The sequence below is a fragment of the Lepidochelys kempii genome, chromosome 7 (genome assembly GCF_965140265.1).
Source record: "Lepidochelys kempii isolate rLepKem1 chromosome 7, rLepKem1.hap2, whole genome shotgun sequence".
Taxonomy (NCBI): Eukaryota; Metazoa; Chordata; order Testudines; family Cheloniidae; genus Lepidochelys; species Lepidochelys kempii.
Genome location: NC_133262.1, coordinates 34,425,393 through 34,440,938, shown reverse-complemented (window position 1 = coordinate 34,440,938; position 15,546 = coordinate 34,425,393). Strand labels below are relative to the sequence as shown.

General features: G+C 40.6%; 1 protein-coding gene across 4 annotated transcripts in view; it reads right to left on the bottom strand.

Moving 5' to 3' along the window:
• Nucleotides 1–4,797: 4,797 nt before the first annotated feature.
• Nucleotides 4,798–15,546, bottom strand: part of FAM120A (family with sequence similarity 120 member A) — a 117,732-nt gene continuing 106,983 nt past the window's right edge. For 3 of the 4 annotated variants that reach the window (XM_073352162.1, XM_073352160.1, XM_073352159.1), the window contains 2 exons: nucleotides 10,562–10,658; nucleotides 4,798–6,753 (listed from right to left, as the gene is read on the bottom strand). In XM_073352162.1, the coding sequence (XP_073208263.1) occupies nucleotides 6,442–6,753; nucleotides 10,562–10,658 (409 nt within the window). In that variant the 3' untranslated portion in view covers nucleotides 4,798–6,441. The remainder of the gene's footprint in view (nucleotides 6,754–10,561; nucleotides 10,659–15,546) is intronic. The other variant, XM_073352163.1, reaches the window with a different exon arrangement.

The window sequence follows — 15,546 nt, the reverse complement described above, 5'->3', positions numbered from 1 at the left end:
TCTGCAACTATACATCACCACACTGATTTAATAAGGATTTAGCCCTCAGAACAGATTAAGTAGCATCATGTATCAGATAAGGAGGACAAAAAAAGGGGGCGGGGGCATAGAAACCTCTTGGGAGCAACACTGCATCCAGAAGGGAGAAGAGCAACGCACACAATAAAAAAGCCAAGAAAAAGAATTAAGCAAACATAGTTACCAGTAAAAAGAAAAGGAGTACTTGTGGCACCTTAGGGACTAACAAATTTATTTGAGCATAAGCTTTCGTGAGCTACAGCCTACTTCTGAGCTTATGCTCAAATAAATTTGTTAGTCCCTAAGGTGCCACAAGTACTCCTTTTCTTTTTGGGAATACAGACTAACACGGCTGCTACTCTGAAACCAATAGTTACCAGTGAGCATATCAAAGGCACCAGGCAGACTTAACCAATATCTATTATTTGAGGAACTGTCTTTTAAGGATGTATAGTGCACATTTAATGCAAAAAGCTCTTCCTTTCTCTAATTATTAATTCACATTACAGTAGCACCTAGAGGCCACAACCACAACTGGGGTCCCATTACACTAGCTGCTGTACAAAAACACGGAATGAGGCAGTCCCTGTCACAATCTGACAATCTACATGCACAAAACAGACAAAGGTCAGAAGGGAGAGACAGGTACCAAGAGGGGAAGAGGCTTGCCCTAGATCACACAGCAGGTCAGTGACAGAGTCCGGAACAGAATCCAGGGCCTTACTGAAATCAATAGCAAAATGCCCATTGACTTCAATAGGGCCAAGATTTCACCGCGGGCCTCCCGATTCCCAGTCCAGGGACCGGTTCCCTACACCTTGCTCCTCTCCGTCTTCCATCAGCAAAGCACCAGCAGTGGAGCTCAAGGGTTCTGTCACAGCAAACGCATCATGAAGTACTATCAACTCCTTTTACCCCAAGAGCTGGGATTTAGCTTATGCCTTAGTAACCATGATCGCTAGCAGTGGAAAAACTTGCATACAATTTTCTCACTGTACTTATCAAGAAGGCCATATGGCTATACATACAGGTATGTGTAAAACAGTGCCCATCACTACAGCAGCAAGACTTCCCTGCTTCTCCAAAAAGTTTATCACCCACATCGCACATATTAAATGAAACTAAAATACACCCATGAGACTCTTTACTACGACCTTGGAGAGCGAACAAACCCTGCCCACCAGGGAAAGTATGTTCTACAGCCAAGGGCTCTCTGCCGACAGAATTCTAGGAACAGTTGCAGAGTGTTATCTGATGAACTGATAACGGAAGCATCCCCCAAGCTGATCTCTGCATTAGCACTACAACGACCCTATAATACATTGCAAACCATTACAGAAATCCACTTTTATTATAAGGGGGCAGGGGCAGTAGTACAATATAGCTAAGGCTGAGACAAGCTAATATCTTCATAATCTAATCAAATGATGTAATTTAAAACACAACTATGAGCAGTGGGAGAAAAGAGAGGATTTTCCTGAATACCCTAGTGCATTAGACTGGGCGTCAGATGGGGTAGAGACTACTCACAGCTCTGCCACTCACTCTCTGCATCACGTGCCAAGTCACTTAGCCTCTCTGTTCCTGAGTTTTGTCATCTGTAAAATGGAAATAATAAAGCTTACCTTGTACTGTACGAGCTCTATGGATGAAAACTGCCATGATATACAAGTGGTAGGTATCAGTATTATCCTTCCTGAATCAGCTCTCTCTACAAATTTGTGACTCCCGCAAACTCACCCATTTAAGCCTCTGAGCCCTTCAGTACACAACGCAGTTTACAGAAGGCCTTAAATCTGCCCAATTGTCAGTAATTATCCACGTGGCTCATGAAACATTGGATAGAACAATGCATTAACCGGAACCTGGACAGATCATTATTAGAAAATTAACATCACAGTTAAAATGATTAGCAACTAATTCTACAAATAAAGGACAGACAGACAGAGGGACAGCTAAGGCAACAAAGTTCATTCCAGTCATTTAAGGACCCCTGTTGCTTTATTGCTTCTTATAGACAGGCTCCATCACTTGCTACAGCTTAACACTTCCAAGAGAAACATTTTACATGCTAGCAGTAGTGTTGTTGCAGCCATGGTGATCCCAGGATATTAGGACCAACTTCTGTTGAACAAGACAAAGTGACCTGAAGAAGAGCTCTCTCTAGCTCCAAAGCTGGTCTCTTTCACCCACAGTTGTTCTAATAACAGGTATTACCTCACCCACCTTGTCTCATTTTATGTTAGTTGCTTGAAAAGTAGAGTCGTTAGGGCTCTGACCTTACTGAAAGAATAAAATCAAAGGTGTGTTTTAAAAATGGAGTTAGCTACATGAGTCTATAATCTGTAGTTTCTTCCTCAACTTTGCCGTTGAAGTCAACCCCAGGCAGGAATTACAGGGGGTTCACCTCGACCAGCTCTTTCAAGGTAGAAGCTACATGTGCCTTGTCTCCACTAGGATTGTGCATTGGGAGAGCTAACCCAGGACAGTTATCTCTGTGTATAAATCTGTGTATAAATCACACTGTTGTGCAGGGAAGAGACAGCCTAGAACTCTCTCACTTTGACTCCCATTCTGAAGGGGGATAATGTCTTAATTTTGCCCATAAAAACAAGATGGGTTACACAGACAGAGCACACACACACACTAAAGAACAACATCTATTCCTGCTTTTGGACAGGGACAGTCTTCATCTTCCTAATCTCACCACTCACCATGGAGAAGAAAGAAAATCTCCAGCCTGACCACACACCCCACAAGCCCTTCCATTGTCCATGGACACATTCCCATTGGGTTTTTTCTGCTCTCTGCTGGGACTTGACGGGTTACTCACCAACGACAGCCACACATGGCAAGGAGCTGGCTTCAGCCCCTTCACTCTGAGACACGGGGTGGCCTATATTTTTGGCTAAGATAGCGCACCTTTACCCAGGGTGCAGTATTCTGGTTGCAGTACAGATTGCCAGCAGAGAGAAATAAGGAGGGACAGGACAACGGGTATACAGACTGCCAGCAGAGAGAAATAAGGAGGGACAGGACAATGGAGAAGGGAGGATTGCCAATAAAATCCAACAGTCAGTACTTGAGCTCAGAGCAGAGCTGCTGGGAAGAGTTGTTTGCGGTAGTACAGATACTGCACAACATGCCTATGATACAGTTCCAGGTCTGATATAGACCCTGTCTAGACTAGGAAAATGGCTGACATTTTAAAACTGTTAGCTAAGTGCTTTAATTAACACAGTTTAAAAACATCACTTAGGCTTTGTCTACATGAGCACTTCTGCTGGCAAAATTTGTCTGTCGGGGGTGTGAAAAAAACTCACACCACCAACCGACATGTTTCATTGACAGAAGCACCGGTGTGGACAGCCCTATGTTGGCGGGAGATGCTCTCCTGTCGACATCGCTACCGCCGCTCATTGGGGATGGTTGAATTATGCCTGGCAGAAGAGAGCTCTCCGGCCAGTAGAGCGGCTACACGGGAGACCTTACAGCGGTGCAGCTGCAGCAGTACAGCTGTGCCGCTACAAGGTCCGTAGTGTAGACATAGCCTTAGTTTTAAGACCGGATTTAACACCTATGTGTGTGTAAGCTAGGCATGGTCACCTCTAAACCTGGGGGAATACTTCCCTTCTCTCACCCTGCATAAAAGTGTTGTCTATTCAGACTGTGAACTCAAGGCAGGGCCTGTCACCTACAATGTGTATCGAGCTCTATCAGGGCCTCTAAGCGCTCATATAAGACAATAAAACAATAGATATGTTTTGGACAAAAGCAGCAGCCACTAAGGGTTTGTCTATGCTGGAAAATTTTTGTGGTATAAGTTAAGGCGTCAATTTATGGTTATACCAGTGTAAGCCCATGTAGATGTTCTTATTCCAGAATTAGGGTGCCTTTTTGGGGTTAGTTTATGTTGCTTGGTCAGGGGGTTAAGCTAAACCAAGAAGAGCCTCTCATTCTGGAATATAAGTACCTGCACAGGGAGTTATAGTGGTATAACTATACCACGTAACTGGAAACATTTCCTGTGTAGGCAAGCCCTAGGCGAATATCCAGGGTAGTGCTTTCACCCTCACATTGGCTTGGCAGTGGCTGCTGCTCATCGTGAGCCTCTCCATAAGGCAAAAACCACAGCTAGTGAGGCATCCTAAAGGTCAAGAAACCCAGAATCTGTTCTGAGGACTGAAAGAAGGGATTCTGTGTGCCAGAGAAGCCACATTAATTTGTTTTTCCTTGGTTATTTGTTCAATTTGCAGAGAACCAGAACAGGGCACAGGGTACCATTTCTTTTGGGAATTAAAGCTTCTCCTTAGGAAGATTCTAGCATCTTAGCTTCTGAAATTCTGCTTTTCAGTGTTTCATCCATTTTTGCTAATACAAAAATACGATAGTTTCTGAAGTAACCACAACAATAATTATTTTGCTTCTCAATTTGCTATTTACTGCATTTTTAATTCTCTCTGCCAGCAGGGCCTTGAACTGGAGGCTTTGGTGACTAACTTATGTCATATTTCAGAAAAAATATACCTTCCCCCACTCAAATTTCAGACCAATTATATTTTGTAGCAGCCCTCAAGAGTTAAGTTGAACACTTGCAACTTACTAACCAAGTCATGAAACCTGCGTTATTCAACAAAATGAATAGGACTGAGCATTGTTCTCATCAAGGGCAACATCCCCCTACATAAGGATGATGACAAAGTGCTTTGCTTCCGTTCTCTACATGCCAGTAGGAGATCATGTCATTCACTAACAACCAGCTTATTTGTGCACAGGAAAACTTATTCACAGTATGTTTAATTAAAGGTCTACATGACAATAAAAAAGGCATACATTATTTTATACTAAAAGAATAAAGATTTTTATTAAGCATTGTAAGTTGCATTCAATAGCCTTCAAATACACCACACCACAATCCATCTACAACCAATCAAACCCAACAGTAGTTCATTCTTGCACAATCCATGAGTTGGGGCAGAACTCCCTTCAACTTACATTAAGATACCTACTTAGCTCTTGCGGGCAGGGAATGGGGAATTACACCTCATTTCTGATCACTAATGTGTGATGAAGAGCATCAGGAGAATTATATGAAAACGAATATAAAGAAATGATTCTGATTTTGAAGTACATTAAGTTTGGAAACACTAACAAAAACATCAAAATGATACAGGTATATTTGCTTATACTAAATTCTTGATGGGAAAGTTCTCAAGAACAAGCCATTTGTTTCCTGCTACAGAAGGGGGTATTTTTTGAAGATCAAAGCTTTTTTTGTTTTTTTTGTTTTTCACAGAATTTCATATTTGCTAATATGAAGGCATAAAACAGCAACAGAGAACAATAATGCATACAGCAATGAGTACACCAGGGTAACGTTGATATTCAAAAAACGGCTAGATAATTTTTTTTTTAAAGTTTTAGAATAAATGCAACAGAGGTCAATAATCACAAAATTTTAAGGTTAGAGCAAGATCAGTCAATGACTAAACATAGTTAACATCTTTTATAGGACTATTACTGATTATTAGCTTTTTGTTTTGCAAATGGGCACAGTACTTGTAAGAATGGAAGAAAGAGGACAATAACATGCATAATATTAACTACACACTTTAAAAATCATGAACCATGCAGAAGTTTAGCTCAAATAGTAGTACTAATGGTCTACGTCTGATTCAAAACCACATAGTTCATTGATCACGGATGCATGGTATTAGTCACAAAAAGTTTCAGAACACATTGTGTTTATTTTGAAAGGTCATTTGTATCTTCTATGATTTCAAGTTTATCTCCATTTAACTTTCTTGTAAAGTATGTATGATGTATATTTAAAATCAGCAGAACTGCAATATTACTCTATAATTTTTAGTTTCGATAGTTTGCACATTTTAAACACAAAAGAACCACATCAACAGTGATGAAATTTGAGAAAGAAAAACTGTGGTTGTGCCTTTTTTCCCCCAAAATCATGAAATCAAAGCCTTAAAGAAAGCTTTATTGTGACACAGTAATGCAAAATCAAATATAATGGCATACATATGGTGCCAAGTACTAAAAATTATATTTTAAGCTATATATACTTAAAGACTGCCAAAATTTGTTTTCCTTATATTTCAAGAAACAAAACTACAAGCTTTTGTCATAACCAGTTTAAACTTTATGTATACTTCATTTTAAGTGCGGGAGTCAAATGCTCTTCATTCTCTTTCTTTTTTGTTTTATTGTAGCATTTTGACTACAACTGGTTAAAACTAAAAATGTGTTGTTTAAATCTCTGACATCAAAGAGGGATCCGAATTTCCAAAGTCCTCATTTTTCTCTTACGGAAAGGAAAAAATGTACGTAACTGTAGGCTCTCTTTCTTTCCAGATATTCCTAATCCTGACCCTTCCCAACATCCTTCACCCTCTATAAAAAATAAGTTTACTCTTCTTTTTTTAAGACAGCAGCCTCAAGAGTATCATCTTTATGGCAAACACTGTCTGCATTTAGTGCATTTAAGTGAGGATTTGTATTGCACATTTTAGAGTCATTACTCAAGGCACTTTCAGACTGGTTGGAACCCCGGACGTCTCCTGTATTCCCATTCATCTGGGAAGCTGGCTTCTCCTCATTCACTACTCCATTTTCAGCCAGGGATCCATCTGAAGACACAATTGAGGATTTAGATTCCTCTGATTTTGACTTAAGTTCTTTGGCCACTTCTTCTGCTGAAGCAGCATAAGGAGGTTTGCCCTATTTTAAAAAAAGAGAAGACATTATTAAAGAAGCTACCATTGTATATTTGTAACTGATTATCTTGACACCACTTCCGATAGCGTGCTGCAGAACACAGACAGAAGTATTACATGTTAACTTGGAATATTCCAAACATGATCTACTGTTGTAACAAGAGTTTGCATACCATACTAAATTCCCAGATTAGCATGGATTTAAAGACTGAACATATCAATCTACAGACATGGAAAATTTACCTCACTGTGGAAGGGGTGCACAAGGTCAAACAAAGCATCTAATGCCAATTTCATCTTTGGGGAACAACAGACAATATATCTGGGCTTCCCCTAGCTTATGCAGTCAAGAAACCAACTTTTTTTTTTTTCCTTCAGTTAACCAGTTACAGAATTAGCTTTTTATGACCAAGAGCCAAAAATGGCAGAGCTGGCTACCATAATTATGATTACCATAATTCAAAGAATTTCAGTCCTTAAAGGAAAATTAATGTGAACACCTTTTAGCTCAGCCCAGTTTTCTGACATGCCCGTGGGAAGTTGCACTTTGCACCAGGTGCAATAATTACACTGTTTAGACTGTACAATTAAGTAAACAAGAGTCAGGAAATGCCAAAATTAAGATTCAGCACATGATGTTAACTCTGTGTCCTCATTTGCACGCAGTGTAGTCTAATGATATGATTACATACTGTTTCTCAGATACAATATAAAACATTTTTTAACAAAGGTACAAGTAGTGTCATGTAATACCATGTACTGTGCATATGTAAGAGACAGCCCATGAAAGTGACTTATATTCAAAATGCACAATAAATACTCAGAAAACATACCACAGATGAAATAAAGCCATAAAGCTAATATTGAAAATGTAGACTTACAGGGCTTGAGAATTAAAACTACATTTAACTTTTCATCAGTTGCAATAATAAATCATACAATTCCAAAACACACAACAATCAACATAGTTGTTTCTTTTTAATTTAGATTGCTAAGTGACAACTTATCACATTGTTACAAACACAAAACACTTAAGGCTTGTATACATGTACATGCTCCAGCTTGTGGCAAGATGGAGCATAAATCTACCCTTAGTAGTTTTAGTAGCTTGCCAGGCACTAAATGTCCATGTGGACCCTGCTAAAGCACACTAGCTGTTCTCCCCAGTGTCCTCAGATAAAGGAGTAGATTAAAGCAAAAAAGCAAAGAAATGAATACATTAAGGACATGGTGTAAATCTTACAATTTCACAACAACAATCTTAACTGTAACCATGGGAAATATTAGTTAAGGTATTTCTGAATTGCTGGGTTTTTTTGTTTTGGTAAAATATTCAAATTGCTGTCCCTTAGTATTAGTGTTGCATAGGTGGCTTGCTAGGAAAGTGTATAATATCAATATGAAGCATTTGAGGCTGATCAATATTGTGGCACCAGTGCTCACATATTCTTTTTAGGTGTCCTATTCAGGTTGTTTTTTGCTGTGTTAATATTTTGAAACTACTAAGAAAGCACAGCATATATTCTGAGTCAGAGTTAAGGGTGTTATCCTGTGACAAAATATATATTTCTTTATACGTCGTAAGAACATATTAATTATAGACCAGCCACTTGTCCCCTCCACTCCTGCTGAGTAGCACCTTACTTTACAAGTCGTCTCAATGAAGTCATTGAAACTCTTTGAGGGTTAAGATGCTACTTATTCTGGGTACTTGCTCTGCTTTGTGCTGTCTGTTTGCTCTAACCTTCCCCCTCCTCTCTTAGGGCTTGTCTACACTACCTGAAGCATCAGCAGGCAGCGATCGATCCAGCAGGGGTCGATTTATCATGTCTAGTACAGACGCGATAATCGACCGCTGAGCGCTCTCCCACCGACTCAGTTCTCCACCAAAATGAGACACGCAAGCGGAGTCGATGGGAGTGCGTCAGCTGTCAACTTACTGCAGTGAAGACACCATGGAAAGTAGATCTAAGTACGTCGACTTCAGCTATGCTATTCACGTAGCGGAAGTTGTGTCTTAGATCGACCCCAAGCGGTAGTGTACACAAGCCCGCAGTCTTCACATCTCAGCTTCACTGCACACCTGCCCCCTTACCCTCTGCTCCCCTGCCCTGTTCCTATCCCCTTTTTTTTTTTTCTTTTCATTTAGCTGAACCCCTCCTAACTATACCTACCCCTCAAAAAATAACTGGAACTAACATGACATTTGCAGCCATCACATTGTTCATTCTGCTTGCGTGTGCTACCTCTTTCCCCATCCTGTGTCTGTCTTGTCTACTTAGACTGTAAAGTCTTAGGGGTAGGGACCACCTACTACAGTATTTGTGTGGTGCCTAGTACAATGCGGCTCCATTCTTGGTTGGCCCTTACACACTACCGTAATAAACATAATTAATGACAAGGAAGGGTATCAAAATCTGGCCGTATATCTGCAGTGGAAGAGTTACAATATTCATTTCCTTACGATATCCATTTCCTTGCTTTTAAGTGCTGTCTGATACCCAAAGACTGAAATACCATGGAGACTGGTCTACCCTCTCAATCTCAAAGGTACTCCCTGTGAAAGAGACTTATGACTCTAGCAAACTTGGACTGCTGTGCAAATACTATATTGGTTCTATGGGTAAACAGAGGCCCCCTGTTTCCAGGCCTGTGAATTCAATACAGAATTCCAGCAGAATACTTTACACTGGGGTGCTGGTAATGAGAATTAAAGCTTTAAAAATACAGAAATTAACACCAGATACACATACACACTGAAATTTAGATCCATTTCCACAGACGTTGACAAGGAAGATAGGATGCAATAACTACAAAGAAGTAAATAGAACAAGCTTGAATTTTTACATCCAGAAAACATTGAGTTTTACTTGAAATTAAGAGTTCCCTCATCTCTCACAAGAGAGCACTCCTCTCGCTGTTAGCGCCCCACCCCGCCAACTCCTATCTGCTACTATCCATGTGACACAATGCAGAGCCACATGATACATTTATCATGTACTTTTATCCACATCATCTACTAGCTGCCCACTAATCCATCTCCCCTGGGACTCATTTAACTTGCAAAAGTGCTGAGTAGCTGGAATAAAAGACTGAACAAAACTGGGGGAAATGTGAAGCTGAAACAAATTGGCATTATATGTGTAACACCCCTATGCTTCAGTTACACGGTTTCAAAGAACCATGGAAAAGGTAGAAGCTATGATTTCTGGACTCTTTGTACCATTACCAAAAGATGGGACTGTGTAACCACATGGCACAGAGGTTGTTCCATAATTTCCTATTAATATTTACAGTGAGTACTCTAGAGGTAGAATCCTAGCACTACTTGTTGGTTTGGGTTTTTTTTGTTTTTTGTTTTTTTTAAAAGGAATTGGGGGGCCAGAATGAAAGTGAACAAAAACTGGGGGAGTTGGCCGTGGGGAATATAAAATACCAATTTGTTTCAACTTAATATTTCTCCTTAGTGTTTGCTCACTGATTTCAGTTAAGGTCCCACATCCCTCCCCTACAGCTGATCAGGATTGTCCATATGGGACCCATATTCTTCATTGCAGGGTGCATTTTTCTCCTCTAATCAGATAACTAAAGCTTGCTTCTGAATGAGATGGAACAACACTGGGAGAACTGTCATCACTGTCCATATGGTTTATTGTTTCAGTGACCAGTATATACCATGGTAGCTACAAGAAGCACTCTATCCTGCCCTTCTCCCACGAGCTGTCAGCAGCAAGTCCTACTGGCCTAGGGAGCCTGTGACCACACTAGCCTGTAAACCAGAGTTATGGAAGTAAATCACACCACTTTATTACCTGAATTGCTCCCTGGTTTTTATAACCTCTCCCATAGTACCTTCCACCTCTTCCAAATGTTCTTATCACTGGAGTGGAAATAACTCCTCTAGGACGCCTATGTGTATTAAAGAAAAACAAACAACAAATGCATTTAAATTTTGTTTAAAAATACCTTAAACTAAATAGAATAAAGGGTTTTTTTGCTAATGCCATCTAATTATTATAGAAAAGTTTCACTCCCTCCCCATCCCAAGAAACAACCTGATTAATCATTCAGTGTTTTAAGATTTTTACTACTTGTGAGAGTGCAAAGTCTATGATTTGTGTTTCTAAAATCTTGTTTTCCTAGCAATAAAATGGCTATTTCACAATTTCACTTCAGAACAAGCAATGGAGAAGTACTTTCAAACTCTATGGAAATGCTTTAAATTCTTATCTAGTTATCCTTAAAATTCCTTTAAAATACGTATCAAATTTTCCATCAGTGGCTAGCATACATACTAAAAGCCTGGCAAAAGACAGCCATTCTGGACTATTTATTTATATTCATAAGACCATTCTTTCCACTGAATAATACTTCCCACCCACAATGTGCAAATATGATTCAACAATGCAAAGCTACTGCAATATTAAAGCTGGTCAGTGATTTAAGTGCTTATGAAATGGAAGGAGTGGCTTGAACCATGCCTAGTCCAGGCAGACACCGTACAAGCTTATCAACACAGTTCTGCTACACTCTCTTAATTATGACTTATCGTTTTGGAACACTCTTGAGCAGAGCTCCAGTCACACCAAATCATATAGCAGGGTTTCAAGTTATCTAAATGAGGATTAGATGAGAGCCCACAGATTTTAATTTGCCCTTCATTACAAATTTTGAACCCAGGTTCCAGGGGTGGAAGACCCACCTACAACCCACATTTATGCTTTACAGTAAGCAATTACATAAAAAAAACTTAATGTACTCTACCACGATGTCAGGACTTTCATTTTCAGTATTGGATCTAACAGCAACAGGACTGCTCTGACTTTACTCCAAGTACATATATCAAAACCAATGGGCCAGAGCCTTAGGCCTGGCCCAGAACAGGAATGAGAAATAGGATAGCCAAGTCAGGTCCACAGGAGCAACTTAGAATCAAAGAATTATAGGGTTAGAAGGGACCACAAGGGTCATCTTGTCAAACCCCCTGCCAAGATGCAGCATCTGTTGGGTCTAACTCATCTAAGACAGATGGCTTTCTAAGCCTCCTTTAGAAAACCTCCAGCGAAGGAGCTTCCACAATGTCCCTAGTAGGTCAGAGCAGTCTCAGGGCTGTTCTATGCTGTGCTGGCTGCACCAGCCCCCACTGAGCCATTCCAGCAACTAGTGATTTCTGCAGCTCGGCATCCATGCCTCCTTTCCCGCATAGCTGGCTCTACACAACCTGAGGATTCCCCTATGCCAGGAGGGTCCCAAAGTAGCTGATTTTGCTAGCTTTAAGGCTGCTTTGTGCTGCCAGACTGGGACAAAGCAGTCAAAGGAGGAGCCAAGTTCCGATCCAATGTTTCCACTTATTCCACTCCTACAATTTGTTGTCATCTTTGCTGTGTTATGTCTAATTTAGATTGAATCACCTCAAGTGCCAACCCCAGTCTCTGTATGCACATCCACAATGCAATAAGAAGTAATAAATAATGAAATTAGAAGGAAACCAAAAGAGGAAATGAATACTTTACACATCTGACCACTCTTATTTTAATCTGGTATGCATTTTTAAACCAATTTACAAAGAAAACAAGACAGACCCATCCCATTTACTAATTATATTTAGGATGAAGTGACTGTGACCTCTAGATAGTTCAAAAATAGGATTTTGCAATTCAGATTTCACATCTCAATGGATACTGATGGATCAAAGTTAATGAAAGTGAGTTGGTCACACTTAACGGTATGGAGAAGACTGAAAATCAGTAGATTGCGTAGATAAGCCATTTGAGAATTAAGTTGCAAGGAGTCAAGAGAGAACAATGAAGGTAAGCCTGGACTTGAACTGCCCTCTGTTAAGAGGGAGGAGATGAGAAAGTGAGGTGAATTAAGTGACAAAGCATGGACAATGTTGTCCCTGTCCCCTGTTTTCAGTGCAGAGTAACTTTTCCTCTTTGGTACCAAATCAAATCCACAGATGAAGTCCTCAATCATTCACACACCTGTTTTGAGAGGACTCTGACACCAGGGTGTATTTCCTGTCAGCCTTTATGTGGACTGCCACTTTCCGGTGAATGACAGTTTTCCCCCCCTCTGAATGATCCATTTTTAGTAGCTCTACATACAGAGAGGTGAGCTTCCATTATGATTTGGCTGGAAAAGAGCGCGTCTGACATTGCAAAGAATTTTGGTTTTTGGAGGTGGTAACAAGTCTCCCAAAATAAACTGCCTACCCAAACATAGCATCTTTAGTTCATCCTCTCTCTGGCAAGCTATTACCAGAGAGTGTCTTTACATCTCTTTTCCATCTAGGTACTGCTGGAAAGGATTACATCCTTGCAGCAATTCGACTGCTCCCCCCGACACAGTGAGATCCCTATTAAGGATGTCAGTTTAGCATCCTGATTATAGGTGTCTGGGTGCTAGTGATTGTGCATTTGCTTTGCTTCTTCTAGTACCCAGAATATGGAAGGGCTCCTCTCCAATGCAAACGAGTGAAGTGAATTACTTAGACGAGCAGACGCACAGTGGGTATGTGAGGGTGCCTTCAAAGAACTAATGGTAATGCCCTAGCCACTACATATCATAATTATATGCACAGATATTCTGATCTTGGACCCCGCCCCCTTGACTGTGGCAATATACATCACCAGAACTCTTCCACAAGCAGTGTTGTCATCAAAAGTACTATATTTAGCTTACACCAGGGTATTGAACTCATTCTATGGATAGGGCCAGATTCCCCTTTTAATTAATGCCCATTATTGCCTGCACTAGCCAAGAAACGGGGAAACACCTAGGGAACCATTTACAACGGACAAGAGAAGCTGGAATATAAGATGAGGGAAAAAGTAAATTGTACATGGACTGTGCATGATCAGAGGATGGTGTACAGGGATTGGTTCCTACAACATAACCAAGCCAATCCCAAAACATGTGATACAGTGTATAGTAAATGCAACATAACGTATAAATGTATACAAAGAAAGAGGTTTTCTGTGTAACTTTGGATATGTAGTATGCCCTATACCTACTCCTTATGCCTGAGTCTGATCAACTCAGTATTGCTTTGCTGCATGAAAAATAAAAATACCTAAGTGATAAAATCTGGAGTCAAATGGCGTTCTTGGGAAGCCAAGTGGAAAGAAGTCTCAGAGGAAATCTCAACATATAAAGTTGGATGACACTTGTCTGGAATAGGTAAAACTAACCTCAGCGACAAGACTGAAATAAACCCAAAATCCATACTTCTGGAGTAGATTAAGTAGATATCCCTAACTGTAAGGGTCACTATCTAACCGTAAGGAAAATAATATTTAAACCCTTTTAATGCCAAGTATGAAATTAAGTCAATGTGTTCTAAAAAAGTGTGTAGTATGTAAAAGAATACATGCTATACCAAGTAAAAGCAGCCTTATGTGATACGGAGCAAGAAAACCTGCTCTCCTATCACCATAAAAAAGTGATATATTTAGTGCAGAAAAGGTAACACCAGAGGGTGCAGGCTAAAAAAATTAACAGGGGTCCAATAACAAAGATAAATGTAAAAGCACTGCAACCCACGCAATGTTTTTCCTACTCAAATACTGCTTCAAGGCAATACAAGGTCTGAAAAGTCCCAAATGTGTAGGGCTCTTTGCACCTGGGGGACTCTTACATGGGTAGGTGTAAGATCTTACAGACAAAGTTGCCAGCATCTGGGTTCACTCTGGGGGAATAGTATCCAAATTGCACAGTACGACTGAAATACTGAGACTTTGATAAAGTAAAAACTGCCTATGCTGGTAATAACAAGTATTGTGTAACAGCTGAAATGGATTACTTCTGGTAGGACCCAGGGAATGTTATTTAAATTGGACTATGTTCTGTTTCACATCTAAATTTCCTGTGGTAATAAATGAAAAAAAAATATATTTTGTACCAGTTTTTTATAATGTAATTAAAATAAAAGCAAAGTTAAAATTACAAAAGAATGTTTTAAAGGCAGAGCAAGCTTATAATGTAAAATTACACCCTGATAGGCTATACTATAAAAGGGAAGCTTGCACTCACTCCCTGGTTCATACTTTAGTTTAATGATAGTCCAAATAATTACAACTACTCTGGTCTTAATATGTTGTTGAGTAATAAACTTACAAAAGGACAAAAAACAGGAATATAATGCAAATAAAACAAAGAAGAAAAGGAAAAGAAGTGGAATATACGCCTAGCCTGACATGAGTAACTGGACATAGATGAGGCCTTATTTCTTGGGAGACAGTATTAGGGAGGTAAATGGCTCAGCAGGCTGGAAACGGAATGTCTGTGCTAACTATACTCCTGGGGGAATTCTGCGCCACTGTGCACGCACAGCATTTATGTCCCCTGCAGATTTTTTTGCTTCCCTACGGAAAAATGACTTTCTGACAGGGAAGCAAAGGGAAGCCACAAGAGCAGTCATGTAACCCTCCCCAGCAGTATATTTTGGGTGCCTGGGGCAGACGGCGGAGAGGTAAATCACTGTGGGGCAGGACCGGGGAAGACCCGGCTAGTGGCTCCTACCCTGCGCCAGGCTCAGCTGCTAGTCTCGGCTAGGCTGGAGAGGACGGGACTTCTTCTTCTCCTGTATGGCATCCTGGGCCAGGTCAGACTCACCCCCAGATTTCTCCTCCAGCTGCAGGAATCTCTGCGAACTCCTTCCCCCCCAAATACCCTTCCTGCACCCCTCACTCCTCAGCTGCAGGGGGAGGGATGTCGGTACTGGGAGCTGCTCCCCCATCTGCCCAACCCCTGGGCATCCAGACCCCCCCGCCAAGCCTCACCTCCTCCCCCAATG